The sequence below is a fragment of the Lytechinus variegatus genome, chromosome 1, assembly GCF_018143015.1.
Source record: "Lytechinus variegatus isolate NC3 chromosome 1, Lvar_3.0, whole genome shotgun sequence".
Classification (NCBI taxonomy): Eukaryota; Metazoa; Echinodermata; class Echinoidea; order Temnopleuroida; family Toxopneustidae; genus Lytechinus; species Lytechinus variegatus.
In genome coordinates this window covers 56,709,949-56,736,510 of record NC_054740.1, presented here as the reverse complement: position 1 = coordinate 56,736,510, position 26,562 = coordinate 56,709,949, and the positions used below count along the sequence as shown (strand labels likewise).

At 35.8% G+C, this 26,562-nt stretch overlaps 1 protein-coding gene across 6 annotated transcripts in view; it reads right to left on the bottom strand.

Moving 5' to 3' along the window:
• Nucleotides 1-26,562, bottom strand: part of LOC121417745 (la-related protein 4-like) — a 69,170-nt gene that overhangs the window by 21,097 nt on the left and 21,511 nt on the right. For 5 of the 6 annotated variants that reach the window (XM_041611492.1, XM_041611484.1, XM_041611480.1 and 2 more), the window contains 3 exons: nucleotides 18,374-18,542; nucleotides 13,077-13,229; nucleotides 7,650-7,734 (listed from right to left, as the gene is read on the bottom strand). In XM_041611492.1, the coding sequence (XP_041467426.1) occupies nucleotides 7,650-7,734; nucleotides 13,077-13,229; nucleotides 18,374-18,542 (407 nt within the window). Of the gene's footprint in view, nucleotides 1-7,649; nucleotides 7,735-13,076; nucleotides 13,230-18,373; nucleotides 18,543-24,147; nucleotides 24,237-26,562 lie in introns of those variants that run through there. The other variant, XM_041611499.1, reaches the window with a different exon arrangement.

Below are 26,562 nucleotides of genomic sequence, written 5' to 3'. Positions count from 1 at the left end.
TTCACCAATGATATTACCAACACACTCTAGATATGTACCGGTACACTACACATTCACTTACTCCGCAATACAAAATTATCCGGCGACATGGGCAAAACCTCGAATAAAAAGTGAAATTTTCTTACCTAAATCACCATATTTCGCGTCAAATATATCACCATCGTTAATTCTTTACATCGTAGTTAGAAAAAAAGGGGTCTAAAAAAAGTGAATTTTTCACGGTTTTCCGATGTTCGTGGATTGTGAAAACATGTCCTCACTAAAAACTGGCACTTTCGCGAAGCCAATGTCAGCCGCCATTTTGTTCCGGAAGTCAACGCTAATATCGGCTGTTGCGTGTACGCTCGTAATTTTCACATGTATTTGCAATGGAACTGTGCACTTAGCAATGTTTGCGCGCCGTTTTAAGTCGCTCTCTGTTTGCATAGCCGTGCGCTCCAGTTGTGTATGCGTTAGTCGTATCTTACAGCCGTTTATGCGTTAGTCGCATTGTACAGCCGTTTCAATAATTTCAACACTATATTGATTGACCCAAAAATCGGAATTTTGGTTTAAAAATTAGGAATTCGGAATGGAGGTTAAAAAATCGGTATAATTCCGCCAAAATCGGAATGGTTGGCAGGTATGTGATTTGCCTACACGTAAATGTACACTATAGTATATAAATGAAATTTCATTTTTTTCTACTATTTTGAACTTTGTATTAAGCTTTGTATATAAATGGTATACACCTCTGTGAAAGAATATCTCCATTTGTGGATCCATACACACTACCACGATGACAGCTTGGGGGTCCATTATGTATATACTAATCATAATCGTGAGTTGACCTTTTGCAGGTCACTTGACTGATTATATTCATAGCACTCTGGACACTTCTCATTTCAATGAAAAGTGGAAAAGCTGCCACATCTAATTCACAACGGCCAATGTTTTTATACGGGAGTGAATCGTCGGCCACGTCAAAAATTCTGCACTTTCAATCTCCCTAATGCATTTGATCTTATCTAGATTGGGTGTCCACAAATACTCTCTACCAGTTGGTGCTTTACACATGTTCACACCTAAACAAGGCGCTATAGCACCAACTGATTAAAAAAAACTTTTCTTTTTTGCTCACATAGCGTAAAGTGAGTAATGTAACTTGTAATATCCACGAAAAAGCCAATACCCGCAATATACATGTAATGCGTAATTTTCAAAATAAAAAGAATTTTGGATTGAATTGCTGAAATGTTGCTGGAAAATTGAAGTGTAATACCACCACTTTGTGCGCAAGAAGAATGTGCATCATCTGTTATGAAGGAGTATTTTTTTAGGATTACATCTACAAGAACTTTATCTCAGGGTTGAGTCTGGGTGTTAATGCGTAAATGAATTAGCAGGACTTGAGATCATTCTATTTACAATTTTTGTTCAACAAGTTGTCAGATCTAGCAACTTTCTTTGATTTTGAACTGGCTGAGAAACACTTTTCCTATGGTTACTGTCGGATAATACAGGATTTGTCAGATAAAATGCCCAAGTCCTTTCATGAAATGCTCCTCAGGGCATTACCAGGTATTTCCACAGTGTGGGTGGGTGTGAATACGCCTAATGTGGTCAATCACTAGGTAGTCTTACAGGATCAAAACCTACTCCTCTATGAATAACAAGGCTCAGAAATACATGTACAAGATTAATGCTATTAAGGGTCATCACTGAGCAATATCAGTGAAGAGTTTTGGAAGTGTTTTTACTAAGTACACTTTACCACTACAAGCAAATTAAGTTGCTGTATATGCAATTCTACTGCAATATCGATAGATAATGTGCGTGTGTCTGTGATCAATCAGATATGATTACAACTGCGAAATACCTAATGACACTTGACCAGGGCTCGAACCTTGAACTTCTGCATCAATTTGTAACTTCCCCAATGAGCTTGGATTACAGACACACGCCACAATGGCCAGTTGATGCGTGCATGTACTCTTCATACATTGACATCAAATAATCGAATAATTGGTTAATCAAAGCATTATTTCATACCAGAAAATGCAAAGCGTGTGTTTGTAACACCTTAATCCAATTTTGATTTAGTTGAACAGAATATATGGTCCCAAGAGGTCAAGTCTCCTGAATATGCTCCAATGCCTGGACAGTCGCGACTAACTCCAAATAAGCATTACGACAGTTGAATATTTTTTCTAGCAAATACACAAACTAATCAGAATGCATAAACTCCAGACTAATTTGGTCTTTAATATACTGCAAATGCTGTGTAAGCTTTTTCTGGTGACATCATGAGCCTCCGCTGATCACGTGCAGATTATATGAGATAATATTCTTAACCAAAAGAAAATCTCATGGGCTAAATTACTATGGTTTGGTCCTATTATCTGTCACCTTTAACCACTAGTCAACCCTTCCAAATCCAATACTATTATCATCTGTCTTTTGATAAGTGATTTTAACAGTGTTCAGACAAAACAAAATGTGTTTAAAAATGCACTGTTCTCTCCTTTAAATGTGAACATGCTTAGGTCATTTCAGAGTTTGCTAAAATTAGCTCAGATTGACCCAACTGTAGTTAGACAAAATGTGCATTTATTCAGCTTGTAGTTTTACACTGATAAAAATTTGCTTAATTGTAATCGCATTTTAAACAAAACAATCAGAGTGAAATAAGGTAGTTTGAACACAATATGAAAAGCAAAGGAAAGCTAGGCTTATCATTCACTCATAAAAAGTCTACTCTTGTCTCATACTGCATTTTTCTTACAATGAAATAAACTGGGTTTTTATAAGGGTGGGGAGAGGGGTTTAACTGCAATATTTCTAAGGCTCAATGCAACTTTTCTTAAGTTGAATTTCTTCTCCTGGATCCAATAAGAAATATGTTTCAGCCATCTACGCAGTCATTAGCATAATTGTTTCGGTTCCATTCAGGCACACGATGGAAGTCCATTTAGATAATCATATCTCACAACCAGGATATATTAATGATGAATTTATAATAAACTAAATAAACAAATTTCATTACTAGTGTGTAAATCACTTAAAGGCCAAATATGATAAATAATGACTTCAAAGAAAGATAACAGTAAAATATATCAACAGTAATGTAAGATAATAAAACAAGGATTTTCAGGAAGGATCCATCTGATTTAATCCGCAACTGATACTTAAAGGTCAAGTCCACCCTAGAAAAATGTTGATTTGAATAGATACATGTAGAAAAATATCAAACTCGCACAAAGCTTAAAATTTCATCAAAATTGGATGCAAAGTAAAAAAGTTATGGTATTTTAAATTTGCTTATTTTTCACAAACAGAGATGTGTACAACTCGGTCATGTGCAAATGAGACAGCTGATGATGTCCCTCACTCACTATTTCTTTTGTTTGTTATTGTTTGAATTCTACAATATTCCATTTTTTACAGATTTGACAATAAGGACCAACTTGACTGACCTATATAGTATCAAACAATGCTAATTCCACATGTTCAGGGAGGAATTAAGCGTGTTTCATTTGACAATGAAAGTAAGAATATTTCATACTTCAAATAATAACATACAAAAAGAAATAGTGAGTGGATGACATCATCAGTCCCTCATTTGCATACCGACCAGGATGTGCATATGACTGTTTTGTGAAATTAAGCAAAACTTTAAATAGTCATTGTAACTTTCTTATTTTACACCCGATTTTGATGAAAATTTTAGTGTTATGCTTGTTGGATTTCCTCTTTTTATTCGCATCAAGTATTTGTAGGGATGGACTTTTCCTTTAAAGGCTTTATAGTGAAACTCATTTTGCCTCATGATGTTTACAGGTGGCAGTCACTTTCCATCATACCAGTGATTTACTTCTGTTCTTGTGACATCTTATTATTTGCCAGAGTTTCTCCCACACACAACTAGTTTCATATATATGGAGATAAAAAGGCTATGAATACATAACAGACCTAGATGACATATTCAAGCAAGAAGCCAGATTCCCCGGGGGTATTTCAAAAGGGTGGTATACCATTATTCATAACATATCTGTCAACTCTAATCCAGACAGGTTTCAGAATGCTAACGAGTTATTTGTACAGCAAACCAGCGTAATTGCTTTACATGTACCTCTCACCCACCATTTTATTTGCATAATTTAAATGTATTTCCTTTTCTTCGCCTAATGTCAAATGTACATGACAGATAAGGGTTTGTATTGTTTACATGTATGTACATGGAGGTCAAGGGTATGATAATGAGATGTTTTACACATATGGCTCGTAAGAACAGAAACTATGCATTTTCTCTTGTTCTTTATACCATATGGCAGGGAATAATTTTGCTCTACATATTTGAATAGCATTTTCGGTCATAAGAGGAATGCTTCTAAGTAATGTACGGTCCTATGTAAAAATATTCTATACAAAAGACTTCATGCATAGCAGTCTTTCAAAAATGTGGAGCAAAGTGTGATGCGATCCCAGGAATATTATTCCCTATATGGTTAGGGTTTTTTTTCCCAGTTTGCTGGAATGGGCAACTTTGGATCGGATGAAAAATATCAAAGTCGCTACTGTTTTGAGTGATCACAAGTTCACAATTTCTAATTTAAAAAAATGTGTTCAAACTGTAAAAGTAACTCCCTTTATAAAAAAAAAGAAAACAGTAATTGTGAGTTTCTAAATTATTTTCATAATTTTGTTGGAAGAATTTTTATGCCAAAATGTGAACTGCAAGGGATTGGTTCCTTTATATTAATGTTTGACCAAACAGAGCCAAAGTTTGGGTCTAACATATCTGCATGGTCCCATTCATGCACTTCAGTGCTCAGACCATGAAAAGGTAAACATGGGTTGAAACTCACCTAGAGTAAGTGCGATTGGCTTTTTAATCTGAGATTCATTTTCATTAGTCTACCTAAGCTTGGGGAAAATTGCTCCAATGCATCCTTCAAAGTAAAATGTACTTAAGGATGTCTTACTGGACAAACACACTACATAAAACAGTTAAAAGCAATCGCTCATGTTCAGGGAAAAACTTACTCAGGGCGAATCCTTCCCCCCCCCCCTTCACCCCCTGAAATGCCCAAGAGAGCCCTGCAAAGCTAATAGAGAGCCCTTGAGATTTTCATATGGTCTAATGTAAACTGATACAATGTAGCATAATTGGGCTTAGGAGCTCAAAATTAGCATTGAATAAAGAAAAACCAATTGCTCATGAACCATGTGGCCAATGAACCTTCCCAGGTACTAGAGTAGCTCACCAATTTCCTATATCCAATCCAACTCCTTTAACCCTCTTGTTAACACAGTACTACTAATTCTTGTAGTGTTCATAATGAATAATACATCTCTCCACTCTGTCCAACTTCCTTGATTGTCAATAGTGACCATGTCTCGTATCAATCGACGGGGGCTTCAGGTAATGAAAGCAAAATAATGAGACTGTCCCAAATCGAGCGTCTTTTCCCCCAAATTGAACTGGCAAGGAGTCAACCTCGAGACAAGCACGGTTTAATTGGTCCAATCAATCAATATTACAATCGACTCCACTTGGAATACAAATTGGTATATTTGCAGCTGCATGTCCGACTAGCTTGCCATGTCTGCTGACCAAGTTTTGTTAATAAAATGAATAGCCCTGACCTGAATATCATATTCTACTTTTTTTCATCTAACAGGGATTTCCGCAATGTATGTAGATTATCTTCACACCTTGCTGTTCTGGGAGAGATGGAGTTCAAATGCTATGAACCAACCATGTGATAAAGACTTATCTGCAACTAAATTAATGTTTATTAGAGTCGGTTGATAAATACTGCAATAGGAATCACTCTCACAAGGTACTTATCATTTTAATTAAATAACAACTCACTCCCCAAGTAGAACTTGGAAGACAATTAAGATACAAGCATAAATTTAAAGACACAGTAAGATATGAGAAAAGACAGAACTTCAAGAGTAGAACTTCAGAGATAAATGCCAGTTTTAACAATCTAGATGTGAGTCCTTTCAAAATCCAAATTATTATCCAAGTGTGTATAAATGAAAAATATGTGCCAAATGATTATGGTAGAAAATGTGAAATTGCTAAGAAATTAACAAAAATAAGCATGGCATTCCAACCATGAGTCAGGTCTCTTCCCGGCCAATTGTCCCACATGTGCCTATCTATGCTGGTAATCTTCAGTGTAATCGTCTGCTCCATATACCGATTTCAAGATTAAATAGAGTTAGGTTTATGCAAATGACCAAGATCTCAATCTATGATGACACGGTGAAAATTAATAATTATTTTAAAGACTTTCTCATGAAATGCTTGTTTGCTGCATCTAGATGTACTTGGCTTTAAATCCTTATTCAAAATAGAATTATGAGTTGAACTGTACAATGAGCCAATTAAAAAACTTTCAAGATATAGATAATTCAAAATGTTATTTATTGACATTTTTCTGGGGGAGGGGAGGGATCATCTATTTTCATTTATATCTCTGCCAGGGACAACACCCTCATGCCCATACAGCCATTGCCTTCTTAGAACCGTCAGAAAGCATCACCATATGAAGACTTCACATAATATTAGTAATTCAATGCTACTTCAATGGGAAAGGGGATGGTCCAACTTCATCTATATCTGTCATGCACAACAGCCTAAATCTCCACAAAGCCATTGCCTTTTATAATAGAAGCCTCCACGAATGTTCACCAGCGATAGAGAACAAGCCGTTCCGAGTAAACATAGATTGGTCCAGGGCATGCGTGTGTGCGTCACAAGGACTCTACGTACTTCCTCCCTCGTCTTAGTCAAAGTACCATGACTCAATGCCCTCCGAATCGCACCGTGACAACAAACTTATGAATCAACTGTGACAAACCCACGCCAATTCACTGCACATCAGAGTCATAGAAAACTACTGCCACTGTGACTTCGAATCCTCCTGCCCCAATGACAGTACACAATTACATCATCTTTTCTTCATTTTCTCACCCCCCACAGTTCTTCCTTGTGGAACACAAGATGAAGAAAAGCATTGAGGAACCCATTTAAAAGCAAGTCCATACAAACAAAAACTGGACTTGAATAAAAATAGAAAACCATACTAGCATAATGCTGAAAGTTCATTGAAAGGATGTGAATTATGAAAGTTATGACATTTTATAAAATGATGCTGTATGACATGTCATACAATTTCCTCTTTAAACCTTTTTTTCCCCTTTACTTTTAAAGATCCCATCAGTCTAATGCAGACTGTGACTGTGGGCTTTGAAGTATCAGTATTGGAGTATCATGTGGAGGTGTGCTATTGATTATCCTGAAGCTGAATCAAGATTGGATCTTCACTGAAATTACTAAGATTATTCCTCATACATTGAATAGATATTGAACTTTAAAAAAAAATGTTTTTGAAACCCAGATCCAGCTTGCCAAGTGACTTTTTGATATCCTCTCTTTAAATTGTTTTGCTCAGTCATGCGTGAATGAGAAATAATCTAAGTAATTTCAGATGAAAGAGGAGATTCTAAGCTTTATAATGGTAGGTCATATTTGTGATTAAGTTAAAATAAACCATTGATAAATATCGGGTTTTTTTTTTTTTGAGGGACGCACTGTACATGAGTGTTTGTTTTCGTGTTTAGGTAGGGGTCAGTCTTGAATGGTAACATACCTGGAGAAATAGTACTCTAGTTGTCTCTGAAGACGTTTGCGTAGATCATCTCCTTTCGGAGGCTCCTGCTGGGAGATGTCCTCAGCTGTCAAAGAACAAACAGAAAACACTTGTTAGAAGTGAGAAAAGTCATCTGAATCTAATTATCAGAGGTGTTGTGGCTCAGTGGATTTGTCTCTGGACATTGAACCACAAGGTCTGGGGTTCAAATCCCACTGCAGCAATCATGCCCTTTGGTTTATCTACATTACCCATCCTCCACCCAGGTAAAGTAAATGGGTACCTGTAAGGAAAAATTTCCTTGAATGCTCGAGCACCAAATAAGGGTACCCATGAGTTAAATGTGGGGTAATAATATGCAGCACTTAGAAACATTGCACAAATCACTATATAAATGCATCAAATTATCATTATCATTAAAATTAATGTGTAGAGTGATGATGTAGTGGTTCTGACTCTCCCATTATAATCAGAGGATCATGTGCTTGAATCCCACCACAGCCTAGCACCCTTTGGCAAGGCGCTAATACACATTTTCACACTGAATTTTGCCAAAGGATTCTGGAACGATTTGCCTAATTGCTGAGAAATTGACAAAATAAGCATGGAATTACAGCCGGATGTCAAACCATTTTTCCAAGCAATAATAATACACTATCCCACATGTGCTTATCTGTGTTGGTGATCTTCAGAATTGATTTCATGATTTCCAAAAGTTGTTTAACTGAACCAGATCTAGATCTTCAATGAAATAGTGACAATTATCCTTGGATTTACAGGCTTTCTCATGAAATCAACGTTTAATGCAATGTAGACACTGTTATATCAATTTAAAAAGTCTCTTTGATAATGTGTGATAACATGTACAAGTCATTCACAAAACGACCTTCCAAGTTTGGAGATAGTTGGAGACTACAAATTGGGACACAAATGAGTTGCCTAAGTGGCACACTTGTAATTGTACATGGAAGGAATGGTCGCATCCAGCGTGGGAGGTTGATGTTTGTGAGCGTTGGGATATTTTAGGACAAGTCCCCTGCAGGGGGGAAATTTAATCAATTCTAAATTTGTAAGCAAAACATGTCTGTGTTTTAGGAACAGGGTCTTTTTCCTTCTGCTCCGTAGAGAGTGATGTGCCTGACGATGAAGGCAAAGAGAGACATGTATAATCAGTGTATGATTGATTCCTGAGAGTAGACAGGTAAATATAGCTCATGAAATCAAGACAATGTTATGTGACCACAACCAAAGTGCTCTTCACAGTATTAAATACTATCAGAGGAGGTTATAAACAGGTGCATCAAATTTCAACGATGAATATTGCCCAAAAAAAAAGAGTTGCAATTTTCACTAGTATCAGCCAAAATTAAATACAATAAGGCTGCAATGATGATTAACTAAAACATACTTATCTTATAATTTGATTTCAACAAATCTGCAATTATTAATGAATTAACTGCTTTTCTATAGGCCGGGCATGTCAAAGCAGATACATTTCTAATATATCTATATTCATAACCAAAGCCATACCACCCCCTTAATGATCATCTTATAATACCCCTCCTACGCATAACCCTATTGCTATTAAATTTCAAAGAAATAAATATAGATCACTTAAATTTTGTTTAAGCTATAGAAACCAAAATAATTACATTTTCTAAAACATGAATAAAGATTAGGATCCCATCTTGATCAATCATCTGTTGATTTATACATCTTGATGTTATTTGTTAAGAAATTTTCCCATGATATTATACTATACTTATAACATTTAAAGCCACCAAATGATTTCTATGAAAGTTCTTTAAAATGTCAAGCATAACAAACTAACGAGAATACTTCAATTCGTCATTTGTGATATTTAAAGGTGAAGTCCTCACCAGGAAAATGTTGATTTGAATAAAAGATAACTAAATAAAACAAGCAAAACACTGACTAGCAAAACACTGAAAATCTCATCAAAATCGGATGTAGAATAAGAAAAATATGACATTTAAAAGTTTCGCTTATTTTTCACAAAACAGCTATATGCACAACTCAGTAACAAGCGAATGAGAGAGTTGATGATGTCCATCACTCACTATATCTTTTGGTTTTTTTTATTGTTTGAATTATACAATATCTCATTTTTTACAGATTTGACATTAAGGACCAACTTTACTGAACCATGTTTGATGAAATATAAAAACAGTGGAAATACCACATGCTCAGGGAGGAATAAAACTTTGTTTCATAGAACAATGAGGAGAAAATTTGAATATTTCGTATTTCATATAATAAAATACAAAAGAAATAGTGAGTGGATGATGACATCAGTCCCCTCATTTGCATACAAACCAGGATGCACATATAAATGTTTTGTGAAATTAAGGGAAACTTTAAAATGTCACAATAACTTTCTTATTTTACACCTGATTTTGATGAAATTTTTAGTGCTTTGCTTGTTGGATTTTTCTCTTTTTCTTCATATCAAGTTTTTGTTGGGGTAGACTTGTCCTTTAAGGGCTTTGTATTAAAAGCTCATTTTGCCTCATGATGTTTACAAGTGGCATTCACTTTCCATCATACCAGTGATTCACTTCTGTTCTCGGTGACATCTTACTATTCAAAAGAGTTTCTCCCACACACAACTAGTTTCATATACATGGAGATTTAAAAAAAAATTCAAAATGTCGAAACTTTATTTTTCATCAGATTTTGATGAAATTTTCAGTGGTATTCTCGTTTGATTTTTCTTATTTTTATTCGAATCAACTTTTATCAGGGGTGGACTAGTCCTTTAATAACTGATAAAGTTGGAAAATAAAAAGCTTTTGATGGTTAGCAGTGCATGCTTTGTAAATGCTAGCCTGACTGGGTGAAACCCAGTCTAGTACATGCAGTTTGCCTCCTCATGTCAACGACAAGTACGATGATGAATGGTCCAATCACGACCATTTCACACTGGGTTGGACTCTATCTGTCCAAATTTGTTTAATCACGTGATTCTATCCCAATCAGCATCCTATGGATTAATCTTCATATTCAAGAAATCCCTATTTCCAGCTGCCAAAGTGGGGGACTTCTCTCTTCAGCTTGAATTGTAACCTTAGGCAACAAGGAATGCACATTAATAGCTACATGTATGTAGGCCTGGGACTTTCGGGTTTGTTTCTTTTCGGGTACCCGTGGTAATTTTCGGGCGGGTACCCGGGTACCCGAAAATCATGTCGCTCGAAATAATATGACTGGTGGAAAAACCCATAGGTGATGTCATCATCAAGCCAATGCGATGCAAGCCAATTTATGAATGAAAATATAGTAAGCATGCGCATTGCAAGCCTCAGCCCCACGCAGTATTCCGTCAAAACGAGTCTGCAATACTCTGTCACCTCGTACCAAAATCGACCTAGAAATCCACTTTTCTATATTTTACATGAATTATAAAAGGTATTCTCAGAGGATTTGTTTTCCCACCGATACCGCACTGGTAAGCAAATTTTTATTACTTCTTGCTTTTCCGTCAAAATCTTACGAAGTAGCGTCGATATTACATCGTGTTCGTGAGTTTGTAGAATCTATCGCTACGTGAACAAAGTCAATTGATTTCCGGGTTTCGGAGCGTCAAATGCGCCAGCCAATCACGATCGTGTTACCATTTTCGGTTTATGATGAACTGAAAATGGTATCAAGAAGGTGATTTGATTTCCGGGTTTCGGATCCGAAACCCGGAAATCAATTGACTTTGCGATAGATTCTACAAACTCACAAACACGATGCAACATCGACGCTACTTCGTAAGATTTTGACGGAAAAGCAAGAAGTAATAAAATTTCCTTACTTGCGTGGTATCGGTGAGAAAACAGATCCTCTGAGAATACCTTTCATAATTTATATGAAATAAAGGAAAGTGGAATTCTAGGTCGATTTTGGTACGAGGTGACAGAGTATTGCAGGCTTGTTTTGACGGAATACTGCGTGGGGCTGAGGCTTGCAATGCGCATGCTTACTATATTTTCATTCATAAATTGGCTTGCGTCGCAGTGGCTGGATGACGTCACTGCGCTGCAAAAGAAACATGGCGACGATTGAACGATCTCAGTCACATCATCACTTGAAAAACTAGTATATTTAAGGATATTTCGAGGGTAATTGGTGAGATTCAAAATGAGACTTGTGTACTTATGTGATGAGTTTACAATCATGTCTTACACTACGCAATACAAATCAAATGTACGTTATACTGGTGAGCAATTTTCGGGTATCGGGTATTGATTTTTCTACCCGGGTACCCGGCACTTCCGGGCGGGACCCGGGTACCCGGGTTTTAGTCCCAGCCCAACATGTATGATACATACATGCAAGATACCGTTTTCATGAATAGGGCATTTTAGCAATAATTTCATGGACGCTTTCTACATAACCCTAATAGTAGCTGTCCCAGTCCACCAACTTTCAACAATGGCCTTATCTCTCAAATGTGAGTTGACAGGCATTTTCTATAGATTCTGAACGTTGCAGAAAGCATCTGCGAAGTGGATGCTGAACTACACTTTTATCTCAAGCCAGAACCCAAGCATGTCAATGATTAGAAAAAGCTGGATGATTTAACAACCCAGGCTGATAGGGACATGCCTTTAGACGTCTCCCTAAAAGGAAATTTCATCTTGATAAATTGGTTTTAATAAAACCCAAAAAAAATATTGGTGAAGGTTTGATAGATCCTTCTAAGAATAAACAGGGTTATGAATTTTTGAAGTTTTAATTTTGTGATGGGCAGCTACTCCATATGTTGTGTGATACTAACTCCCCAAATGCAATTTTTTTTTCCAAAAATGAAAGTGATTTCAACTGTGCAGTGAATATATCATTTAACACCTTATAATACAAGAAAAATGTTTTATGTTGTAAAAAATGAATGAAGTGTCATTTCTTTTAAAAAAATTGAATTTGAAAATGGATTTTACTGAACCTTCAATATATCAACAAATCATTTCACTTATATATTAATGAAAGAAAAAATATCAGTCATCATGACCCAGTTAAAGATTTAAATTTCGGCATTTTATTTTACATAATTTAAAGTGCATCTGCTCACAAATGACAACACAAATCAAACACTTATAATTTTATTAACTTCCTTAAATTTTGATGGATTCTCATTAAAACTTCACATATATATTTTTTTTTTTTACTCTTATGAAACCCGATTTATCAGGATGAACATCCCCTTTTTAACTACTGCCTCAGCCCTCAGACAGGGATCACACTATTGACTACCACTCAAGAAAATAAGTTTTACAAGGAAGACCTTAGTGCTATCAAAGGTAGAAGGAACCTTCTTGCATGAACCTGACACACAAAAAAGATACTTTGGAAGAGGGTAGGTATACATTAAGGGTTACCATGCATAGGCTTAAATATTACAAGGGGGATCACGCAACTTACCAGTAACAATTTGGCCATCGGGAAGGTAAGGGTACTCGGGCCCAAATAAGTGTCCATTGGCGAGGGGAAAGACGGGGGATTCGGGGGTGGGTGGGTAACCAAGTGCTGTGTACTTGCCCATGTCACCGTTCATCTGAAAGGCACCAGAGGGTCCTACAGGGGGGTCACAAAGAAGGGGGTTGGAAGAGAATAAAAAAACAAGGGAAACAGGTGTTAGGGTTAAACACAAAGGTAACATCAATATAATATGCAAATGAAGGATTTACATGTCGGTATAAAAAGGTAAGAACAGGAAACTGTTAATGTGTAGAATATGGATTAAACTATACACTTTATTTTACACATGTACAGTATACAGAAACTGCAAAACTGAACGAAAAAAAATCCAAACAAGAACAAAAAAAGAATTTATATGAGAAAAAACAATTGTTACAGAAAAAATATCTGAATAGCTCTTACATGAGGAAATCATGCAAAATAAGTTTTAAGGACACTGTACGATTTCACAAAAATAACAATCAGTGGCAAGTTGCCATGACAACTAATTAATAACATGTAATATGATAGAAATATTTGGCTTGTAATCAAGTACGAAACTATTTATTGTCATTTATCTATTGATTCATTCATTTCTTGCTTTCATTATATTTTTTTTTTGGGGGGGGAGTTGCTTCAATAATTCTTTGAATACTCATAATTTTAATATCCTTGATCTTGTGTATATCAAGCAATGACATCACAGGCTACTTCAAGTAATCTGTACACTCCTCCGCAAACATCAATTCAACAATTTTGTAAATGAAAATTTGCTCATTCAGTCCCGTCTCGGTCAAAGCAAGGGGACACACTTCCTGTTTATTTTGCTGACGTCATAACAGTTTGTGCTACACACCAGCCATGGCATGCAAAGCCAAGGCTGTGGCAACGCTGCAATGCTCGTCAATACCTACGGCCTGGCTAACTCTTCCGATGAAGAAGTAATTAAAGAGATTGCAGACCGAAACTGACCATGCAGTAAATGACAAGTATCATGGGAAAATAAAGTGATATTAAAATGACAATGTTGTGGAACCATACACAGTAGCAGGTTGTCAGATGGCACTAGGGAAGAGAAGTGTGGAGGGCAGATGGGAAATGAAGGACGGGGGATTAGAAATGTGAGAGACTAGATAGGAGGAAAATGAGATGTGGGAATGGAGAAATACCAGGGATGATCCAGATAAAGGGGAAAATGGGAATGTTAAATTTCCCATGTTAAATTATAATCGCACATCAATGATGTGGAGCTCATCCGGCATCTCGCAACAAAATTTAACACAATTTTTATTTCAGCCCAGCTAACGCTGTAGTGAATTATATTGGTGACATAAATTGACGAAGAAATGACATAGAAGCATTTTTGTGATCAATGAATAAATTTCATATGAATTAAGTATTCATAATTATCTAGTCATAGTTTCTAACTCTGTATAGAGCCTTGGTGAACCTAATGTAGCTCTCAGATGGAACAAATATAACCAAAATCAATCAACAAATAAATAAGTAATTTTTGTGAGTTTTGAAAATGTATGAATAAATTAGGATATTTAATGACTTTCAAAATTCTATGCTGAAATTTTGTATTACCACCTTGACTATCATATAAAGCAAACAAATTGCAATTGATCAACAAATGAAGAAAAAAATATTGTGATTTATGAATAAATTTTACATAAATTAGAATACACATTTTTCCAGACAAAATTTCAAAATTTTGTGTACAAGTTTGGTAAACCTCATGCAGCTCTACCAGATGGAAGAAAAAAAAATCAAAATCTGTCAACAAATAAAGAAGAGGCATTATCTGTGATTTCTGAATAAATTTTGCATAAATTTGCATACATTATTTTCTTATGAAAATTTCAAAATTCTGTGCAAAAGTAAAGTAAAGTGGGCCTCATGAAGTTCTACCAGATGGAAGAAAAAATATCAAGATCTGTCACCAATAAAGAAGAGGCATTTTCTGTGATTTCTTAATAAATTTCGCATAAATTAGCATAAGTAATTTTCTGCTAAAAATTTCAAAATTCTTTGTAGAAGTTTGGTGAACCGCATAAAGTTATACAAGATGAAAGAAGAAAAAAGTAAAAATAGGTCAACAATTTAAAAAAAGCATTTTTTGTGAATTTTGAAAAATGCGCATAAATTAGCATATTTAATGAATTTCAAAATTCTGTGTAGAAGTTTTGAATCCCCCACTTAGTGCTATCATATAAAGCAAACAGAATTGAAATCAGACTTGAAATGGCAAAGGAGTAGCATTTTGATATTGTGGATGGACGACAAATGGCGGACGACAGACGACGGACGCTACGGCTTGGCATAAGCTCATCTTGCCCTTAGGGCCGGACGAGCTAAAAATGTGTTGCATCTTTCTTTATAATATTCACGTCCTATTCCTATTTCCTAATGCACTAAAACAAAGTTCCTATATTTAAGCCAACCCCCCCCCTCCCTCCTTACCACTTCTCCCCACTCACAGACACACTTAACTCTTGCTCACCTCCCATCTCTTGATACACTATTCTCTCTGCTGCACATCTACCCCATCTCTACCCCCCAACCTCCTCAGCATCTCTGCATCTCCTAGACGAGATCTAAGAATAGAATCCATGTGAGCGCTACATGTTTACTTCACTCTATTCTCTCTCCCTATTACCATCTACGTCATCAGCATCGCTTGACAGGCTTCCTCCTCCATCTGGACTCTGTAAACACGGCCCTCTTCCCCTCCAAACTCGCTGCTTTCATACCTTTCCAATCATAACAAAATACCCACTATTTTTGATCGGCCATTCTACCCCAATCAGAACCAAGAATATGTAGGTGAGAAAACTTACTTGCAATATAAAAATATCTGCAACTTATTGGCCTTTTTACAAAATTTACAAAATCCTCTTGATGTGAGAATACTCATTCTCTCTTTTTTTTAAGCTGGCTCATAACAAGAACTTAAGTGATTCTGGCAGGTGTGAGCGCCCTCTAATAGTGAATTGTTGGAGGTATCTATTTAAAGGCTTGAGATACATGTATATGAAATTGCAGTAAACACAGATTTCATAAAAAAAAGTCTGTGACACCAAGGTTAATTGTCACTACATGTATCTCATGGTGAATCTAAATCTGGTACAGTTATATCAATTGAACTAAATCATATCAATTGAAATCATGAAATCTATATAGGCACACATAGGACAGTGAATTATTATTACTTGGGGAAAAAAATACCCGACATCATGCTCAAATTTCACGCTTGTTTTGCAAATTTCTCACGAAAACCTTTGCCACACATCTTTTTATTTCATACATACATGTAGACATTTGTGTGGTCACTTGATTGTATTCTGTATGGACTTATTTTGAAATCATTACAAGTGGCATTTTTTTTATTTTTTAGTTATCATAATCCAAAGGTATTTTTTACAATCTGGCGGGTATAAATACCCCTAATTTGTGCTATCAAAATCTCTCATTCTCTTCCTTTATATTTCCCTCTCTATTCCTTTCCCCGGTTCTTTTTTCCCCTTGTCCTTCCCGGACACCAAGAGTGCAAGGGCATCCTCGTGCACAGAAAAGAAATGTCATACATTCCAAAAATAGACGAGTATTATTATGAATTATGCAAAAGCCTACTGAACTTCCTGTCTTGCTTTTGTGGAAGATGGGGGGGAAAGGCTGCTATCGAAACCTAAATTTGAAGCAGGTCTGGCTAAATTTAGATCCTTGACATTATCACCATTACATGCATATCACTAGCCAAATAATGCATGCCTCTTGACAACACAATGTGTGAATGCCTGGACTAACCAGTAATCTTGGATTATCATGTTGCTGGTTTGTTTCATTTGAATGAATTGGCTTGGTCTTTATGTTTCTGTTTTGATTATTTTTAAGCCCATTTTAATCATGATGATTTCTCTATGCACTCATGATCACATACTACAGTAAGTGTATAAAGCCATTTGAATCCTCACGTCCCTGCCTAAATCTATGTCACCCTACTATTAAAGAGGTTTTCATTTTTATTTCATTCAATAAACTAATGTAATGATTTGTTAATGCTCTGCTCCAAGTTATAGTTTGTCATTCACATGAAAAAAAAAAATTCTTGCTGCACACCATCTTGAAAGGGCCTACTATGTGTATACTTAGGAAATGAGGTAAAATACCCTTTTTTTATACATCCCACCCCAATGTTCCATTCATTGATTTCAAACTTTACAAATGCTCTTTCTTGTATTTTAATGTATACTTGCATACATCAAAATCATAAAATGAATTTTCTGAACATTGCAGATATTTTAGAAACTATCATCCAAAACCGAAAGAAAATGACAGGATAAAATTATTGCATTATCAAATTGTATCATTCAGCTTCAAATGTTTCATATTGAAGCTTCTAGAGCCGGGTTAAAGGACAATGAAACCATTGGAACAAGATAGCTTGTGTGAAAACAGAAAAATCAAAGAAACAGATCAACAAATATTTGAGAAAAATCGGACAAATAATGAGAAAGTTATGAGCATTTGAATATTGCGATCACTAATGCTATGGAGACAGCAAATTGGAAATGCGACAAAGATGTGTGATGTCACTTGTGAACAACTCTCCCCATTACTTTAGTATATATTTCACTTGAATTGCCTCTTTTATCACATCTATCCATTGATCATGTGTTCTTTCTACATGAGGGCATGTAATACATATTTTTTAAGAATACATCTTGGATAAAGAGTTTGTATCATCATAAGAAAAAGTAAAGAGAGACATTTTGAGGGTATTTTATAGTCCACCAAAGGGAAAGTTGTTCATCAGTGACATCACACATCCTTGCCGCATTGCCAATGGGAGGATCTCCATAGCATTAGTGATTGCAATATTCAAATGCTCATAACTATCTCATTATTTGTCCGATTTTTCTCAAACTTTCTTTATTCTTATTCTTTGATTTTTCTGTTTCTACACAAGCCTCTTTGTTCCAAAGGTTTCATTCCCCTTTAAATAAACACTATTTCAGCTACATTCACTTCAAACTTCAGTTGCATTCAGTTCTTTGTTGGATATAAAAAAAAGAGAATATCCAAATATAAATGGCTGTAAAAAAGGTGCAATTCTGCAACTAGAACAACCCTTCCTTATCCAGAGTGCACCAAAGAGCCATCATCTGAACCCAACCACTGCAAATAGAAACATGCATGGATGTCAGAAACTTGTGTTCATACGGTTGCTCTAAAACTCAACTTTGCTACTGACTTACCCTGTGATTTCATTGCTACCTGGGGAGAGGAGGCAACCGAGATGCCACTATCATGGTCTGCCCAGTCCTGTGAACCGTCTCCAGTATCTGAATTCACTGATCCTGTAGGAGTCTTTGGACTCTGGAATGCCTTTGCATTGGGATTCAAGGTAGTCTTTTTTGTAACACCCTGTACGATAAAGGAAAGAAAATAGAAAGAAAAACAAATGTAAGATTGAAAATCCACTAGATAAATGAGGAAAGAAGAAACAATAAAACATCTAAGCTTTGGGGAAAAAATCTAATCTGTTGACTGCAATTTTATTTCAGGCTTTATAGACTGAATTCACCGAGGTGGTTTGATCCACTTCAACCATAATACAGACTTCATGTACTATGCTTATTCAGAATGGGCTTTAAATTTATGCATATTACTTCTGCCCACCCCTCCCCCTCTCCATTAAAATATCCTAAATCCACCAATTACGATATACATGTGTCGCAATGTGATACCAAGAATATTATTACTTTTTAGTCCTTTCATTGTTGCTACTCTATCTCTGAGGGTGAATCATTGTGACAGGATGTGACTGACAATAGAAACAGAGCCCTTAAAGGGAGACTTCACCCAAAAGAGAAGTTGATTTTCATAAAAGCTGAAAAACTAGCAAAAAAGGATGAGAAAGTTTGATGAGGATCCATCAAAAAGTAAGTTACAAATTTTCAAAGCTTTAAAATTGTGATGTCATACATGTATGCCAGCAACTTCTACTAATAAGTATGATATTCTATAACTTCTGTTTTCTATGGCATATGATGAATACTATGTTTATTATAATGAAAATTGCATTTTGGGTAATTTCTATCACTTAAAATTTGGAGGGGCTGCTCGTATGTGGTGTCACAAAATCAAAATTTCATAACTCAATTATTTTTTTAAGATGTTTATAAAACCTTCATCAATATTTTTCTTTAATTTTTCCTGCTTTGATTAAAACCAACTTATCATCAGGGTGATCTTTCCCTTTAACCATGAAGCTGGGTCATTGGTTGTAAGACTAATATTATAATTGGTTCCATTGATCACTATGTGTGAATGAATTTCTTTAAATTTTTATTACAATTGGTAAACTTTGTGATTCGGTGCCCAGGGGGCCGTTTCATAAAGCTGTTCTTAAGTTAAGAACGACTAAGAACGACTGATGATCCTTTCTAGTGGTGAATGGTATTCGCCATTATATGTTCTTTGGTGATTATTTCATGCGTAAGAAAGGATCAACATTCGTTCTTAAAGTCACTCTTCACTTAAGAACAGCTTTATGAAACACTCCCCAGGTCTATAGAAATCAGCCCCCTAATATCACAGACCCTACAATGCTAATATTAACCTGTTGGACATGATTTGATTTGACTGTGTAGACCCTTGCCTTTAAAAACGATTGTACATGTACGATGAAGCGCCATAACAAGGCATGGGACATCTCTTACTTGTAGGACAACTTATGTGTTTCTAAACATAACACAAACATTGCCAATAAATACCACAATGTTTAAATGTAGTTCAATAAAAAAGGGGGCTGCATAGATAAACTTTAAAGGAATAGTTTCATAAAAAAATATTAAAATTCTCAACTCTCTTTCTCTCATTTTGCTTGTAAGCAAATTGAGTTACCAAAGTGATGACATCACAAAAAACATATTTTGCATTGAAGCAGTTTTGATACCATATTCTGGTAGAGCATGATGAAAAACCCCCACTAAAAAGTTTGGTGAGAATCGGTCCATGCGGTCCATGGGGGCCTGAGATATGACCTCATGATTACGTAATTAGCCCCATTGAAATCAATGTATCATTGACCTGGTTCCTTACTTTTAGAACCAGGCCAATAATACATGTACATTGACTTCAATGGGGTTAATTATTTATTCATGAGGTCATATCTTGGGGGCCCCATGGACCGATTCCCACCATATTTGGGTTGTGGGGGTTCTTCATCGTGCTCTACCAAGAAATGGTATAAAAAAACCCCACTGAAATGCAGAAAGTGAAAATTGATGCCGTCATACTTCTCTAATCTATAACGTAATTTCAATTACCAAATTTACCAACAAGCAATGCAAAAGCCCCAAGCATAACACTCATTACTTCATCATCTGAATCATAAAATTCCAAACATGAAGCACTGCTTAGTTTCATATTCTTTCTAAAAATAGGAACAGACAGTCATGTATCCTTGTCTTTTAATCACAACTGAAAATAACATTTGATTAGTCCAATCTATATAAGTACACAACACTCAGCTCAGCATACAGATGATAATGCATTGCAAAACACTTTCGTTCAGGAAATGAAACTTACTTCTCTTTTTAATATTTCTTTGAAGTATTTCCTCAACAAATGTATGTGTACCCGATACCTGCAATATTTCCATAGAAATATATCATTTCCTAATAATCAATACTGCCAACACAAAATGTGTTATTCACCCAGGTCCTTATGAAAAGTAGCAACTGTGCAAAGGGCTACACTGATCATCCAAAGAAATCAAAGATGTGACAACTAATGGTGAAGAAAATCAGTATGAGCTTTCATGTATGCCGGTGGGGGTAATAATCTCAAAATAAGTTTGAACAGAATCAAATAAATTTACAGAGTACCATCGAAGTGTTTGTACATGTATGTACAAATCAACAATTATGTGAAAATGGCAAATGGCTCTGAGAAAAACTGTGATATTGCTGAGAAATGAGCAAAATAAGCACAGAATTCCTCTAAAAATATCTGGTATTCTTCCAAGCAATATCAATACACAATGTTATGTGATGTTACACTTGAAATGTACATGTAGTCCAACATGCATACTCTCACAGTTGTTGACAGAGTGTAAAAAGCTCAAAACGAAAGTGAAAGTGGTTGATATTCATGGTCTTTGGTGACACTGAATTTCTTTATTTTATCAGTCCATCGGTCTGAAGTAATTGCACTAGTGACCAACAGCTTCAGGCAGGCAACTACACCTACATGTATGGACCCCCAGTTCATTCAACTCAGGCCTGGTCCAGTGAACTTCCACTTTCTTCACTTAAATTACATTTACAATCATATTTTTAAGAACCAACTGATGTAATGCTTCTCTGATTTTTATCTTTCTATTAAAACTCACTTGTTGTTGGGATGGACTTTCCGCTGATGTGGGGAGTTCCAAAATCTTACAGCTTACAATTTAGCACTGAAATCATATTTTTAAACAGACCTGGCTTATTCCACAATTTCTTCTCATGCCCATAACCTACATGTTGGCCTACCCAAACTAAATACACATTCAAACGCATACAGAACTCAACATGAAAGGCCACTAGCATTCCCATTGCATGCAATTCTTAGGCACACATTTCCAATTTAGGGAATTTGCAATTCTGTGATAGTCATTCAAATTGCACTGGGGTTAAATCTCTGGGTCTCTCATTCATTTGTTGTGCTAAAGCTCATTTCTTGTGCTAAGTTTACAAACATTATATTGAAGAGGTACTGCTCTTCCTTTTTTTTCAATAAACTTCTATTTTAGAAATATATATAATATTGACTGGCCTTGAAGGGAACATTAAATATGTCGCCCGCAACAGAATCATATTGGCCCGAGTCTTTAGACAAGGGCAATATGTATCTTTTAAGCAAGGCTCGACATTAGCGGTGGCCCGGGCCACCAAAAATTCATCTCGGGCAACCATTATTGAAAAAATGTTAAGTTTTGGTGGCCCGAATCGGGCAACCAATAATTTTCAAAGTAGCGCAATTTTTCTCCCGATTTTGCATGCATTTATCAACATTCTACAGTTCAAATTGCAATCCAATCCGTCATGCGCCTTTTTTGTTAATCTACACACAAATACACACACACACACAAAGATTGCATAGTCATGACAGTATGTAGGCCTACCGCTGGCATACATTATTCAGCCGGCCGCGCCAGCTGTCTGGCTGAGCTTTGCATGCATGAAACCACTGCAGCTAGCTGTGCGATAGCAGACTATTCAGACTCAGGGAGCTGCGATACGAAATGTTACTGCCAAGAAATCTTCCCCAGAACTTTGAAAATCTACGTCAAAGTCACATTTTACACCAATGAAATGCCCTTCTACAGTCCATATTACTGAAACCTGATTATTTAAAAGCATTAAAAGGAGGAATTATTACCTCTCTTTTGACTCAAAAAGACCGATTTCCAAATGCATCAATACACATAAAACACAGAGGTAAGTACATCACAGTCCCACATGTGCATTTGTATGTATGTTGATATTTGGTTTATTTCGAAGCTGTGTCTCTTCTAGCCAAAAATAAATAGACAGCTTCTTTCTTTCTTGTTTATAAATGACTTCTTAAACCACTTTTAAGGAAGTAAATACTTTGGAAAGGCATTACATTGATATGAAATGTGAATTTTTTCAATCATTTTGTCAAATATAAGGAAGGAATTTTCTCATTTTTTTTTCCAGATAACTTTTGCCGTTTTTTCTACAACCTGGGAACAATACAATTCTTTTATTCTCTTTCAATCATTTTTCATATTTACAATGATGGAACAGTTTATATATAACCACAAAATAAGCAAAGTAAAATAACAGCAAGCACGATTTACATATTACAAGATAAAGAATAGTGGTACGTGGTAGTGACTGCAAAATATTTCAGTTTGTTTTATTCATTTTTAATTAATGTTTTTCTTTATATTTTTCGGGCCACCAAACTTTACTAATGGGCCACCAAAAAAAATTATTTGAAGGTTTTGGTGGCCCGAACGGGCCACCACCAAAAAAAGTTAATGTGGAGCCTGGTTTTAAGGGCAAAATATTTGATGTTTCCTGAAAGAAGAGCCAGACAATATTATTACCCAAGGCTGTATAATGTGTAATTCAAGCTACTATTTGGAACAATTTATTTGCCTGTTTGCTTATCACTATTTCTGATTTCAGGTTATTCACGGCCTTAGCGAAGAAACCCTTAACAAGCAATTGTGACGTAATTGTTAGCTTGCAGTTGCACATTATACATGGCGCGCACATACACTCAACGCGTAGAAATCTTGTGCTTGGGTTACATTTGTGTATGCACTGGCCGCGCCGCACATTATCTACAATGCGTTGGTTCGTAAACTGGTTCCAGCCAGATTTCTGAAATACTGAAATTAGCGATCGAAATCGGCTCCTACTGCACAAGCGCACTAGCAGAAATATGGCCAATATTGCCCTCTATTTTGTATAGGATTTCTATGTGCAAAGCCTGGGGAGGGCAACATGGCAAATGTTTACTCGCTGGAACGGATTGAAAGTAGCGAGCGAAATATGACTTATCTCCTTAAATGATTTGTATAGGAAATAATTCAAAATATGAATGCCCACTTGAATAATAATACACTGCCTTCCAGACTAATCTCAATGAATATTGTTATAGCAAAAAATATTTTATCCTGCACTTCATGTTTCGGTTTTTTGTAATCAAGATCTACAGTGTAATGTATATAGACATTTACTATACTACAGTGTTCATATAGATATTGCACACTTCCCTATACTAGGGGCTTATGCATTACAAATGCATAGTCATCATGCTCTTCCATAGTCATAGAGAGCACATTTGGTTAGCCTATACACTATAATGCACTAAATATTTCCTTTTTAAGTTTGTCCTCATGAAGGCACACAAACTGTGCAATTTACATACATCAGCAAAATAAAAGACAGTAGGTAAATGTATTTTAATTGATACACATGAATGATACAGAGTAATTTCTTACCAGACCTAGATAGCCACATGTGCTGAGTAGTTCCTGTATAAGACAAGCACACATACACGCCCACCTTGGTCCCACAGTCTACATGTACAATGCTCAGTACACACAATAAAGATTACAGTAGATACACTGGAATGTATTATCATACCAATAGGCCTACCACGTACATGCCTACATACATGTACATTTACCCAGTGCACTCAAGTGAGAATGCCTGTCTAAGTAGTCTATTTATAGACTTTAATAACTGAGTTTAGTGCACTCTTCTCTTGACTGACGACATAAATGTTTGAATTATGTTTACTCTCTGGCCAACAAGATTTTCAAAATAATCATGGAAAAAATGTGCATCTTCTAATTCTTCACCAATACTTTATTTTGGATAATAGTGGCAAACCAAATGCATAACTAGGCTTGTTTTCATAGACTATTCTGGACAAAGTCAGAATCTTAAAGGTGAAGTTCACCTGAAAGAAAAGATTATTGTAAAATAAATTAAAAATACCAGAAGAAAATAACTGAAGGTTTGAGGAGAATCCATCAAAGATTAATAAAATTATTAGAATCTATAATTTTGTTTGTGACATAAAAGCAGCTGCCCCATATCATGTTGAGTTATATCGATAAATTTCGATATTTTTTAATGGGTCATGGTGGCTTAAATAACAAAAACTTTCAGGAGCGAGTGTGAAATGATAGGTTGATATACTGATGGCACAATAGAAAAAATTCAATTTTTTTGGAAAAATGACATCGCAAAAATTCTTAACTGCATGATATAAAGGCTCGATTGGAAAGCTGCTCTCATTATGACATCCAAAATAAAAAACAAGTGGAATGCCTCTGGCCGTCTCACCTGCATCACGCGGTTCAATATAGCAGCAATGCTGACTTTGAATACTACTCTAACTCGCACAAGATGTTCAGTGATACATGGTTACTCTTATGTCCACTTTTTATGAACTAGACCAATAAACCTACAGAGATATGATGGTTATTCAACAAAAAAACCCAACATGGCCAAAGTTCATTGACCTTACATGACCTTTGACCTTGATCATGTGACCTGAAACTCGCACAGGATGTTCAGTGATACTTGATTACTCTTATGTACAAGTTTCATGAATGAGATCCATAAACTTTCAAAGTTATGATGGTAATTCAACAGATACACCCAATTCGGCCAAAGTTCATTGACCTTTGACCTTGGTCATGTGACCTGAAACGCGCACATGATGTTCAGTGATACTTAATTACTCTAATGTCCAAGTTTAATAAATTAGACCAATAAACTTTCAAAGTTATGATGGTAATTCAACAGATACCCCCGATTCGGCCAAAGTTCATTGACCCTAAATGACCTTTGACCTTAATCATGAGACCTGAAACTTCCACAAAATGTTCAGTGATCCTTGATTACTATTATGTCCAAGTTTCATGAATCAGATCCATAAACTTTCAAAGTTATGATGGGAATTCAACAGATATCCCCAATTCGGCCAAAGTTCATTGACCCTAAATGACCTTTGACCTTGGTCATGTGATGTGAAACTCATGCAGGATGTTCAGTGATACTTGATTAACCTTATGTCCAAGTTTCATGAACTAGGTCCACATATTTTCTAAGTTATGATGACATTTCAAAAACTTAACCTCAGGTTAAGATTTCGATGTTGATTCCTCCAACATGGTCTACATGTAAGTTCATTGACCCTAAATGACCTTTGACCTTGGTCATGTGACATGAAACTCTAATAGGATGTTCAGTAATACTTGATTAACCTTATGGCCAAGTTTTATTAACTAGGTCCATATACTTTCTAAGTTATGACGTCATTTCAAAAACTTAACCTCAGGTTAAGATTTGATGTTGACGCCGCCGCCGCCGCCATCGGAAAAGCGGCGCCTATAGTCTCACTTTGCTTCGCAGGTGAGACAAAAATTATCTTTTGATATATTTTCCTCAAATTTTCACCAATATTTCTAAAAATATTTTTCCTGCTTTTATTACAATAAACTTTGTGTCAGGGTGAACTTCCCCTTTAATTAAAATGTGAACTTAGAAAGAGCCAAGTCCCAGACAATAGATTAATTGTAGGTTTGTTTGTTGTTGTTGCTGTTTTACATGATGAGGATGTGTCAAGTTATTTCAGCTCCAGTACTTGTATTCTGTGGGGTCACAAGTGTATGAAGTTAGGGAAATAGGCAGGGAGCAGAGTGGTAAAGTATCTTTATTTAAGATAAAACTTATGGTCCTACATGTGCATGTACATGCAAATGACCATACATGTACTAGTGTTACAAAAATAAGGGTAAAATGAGGGCCCATATGTCCTTCATGTACCTAAATCAATCTGTATTCAAAAGTAGCTTGGGCTAGACTTCCGAGTACAGCTCTTTAAATATTGGGTGTACATT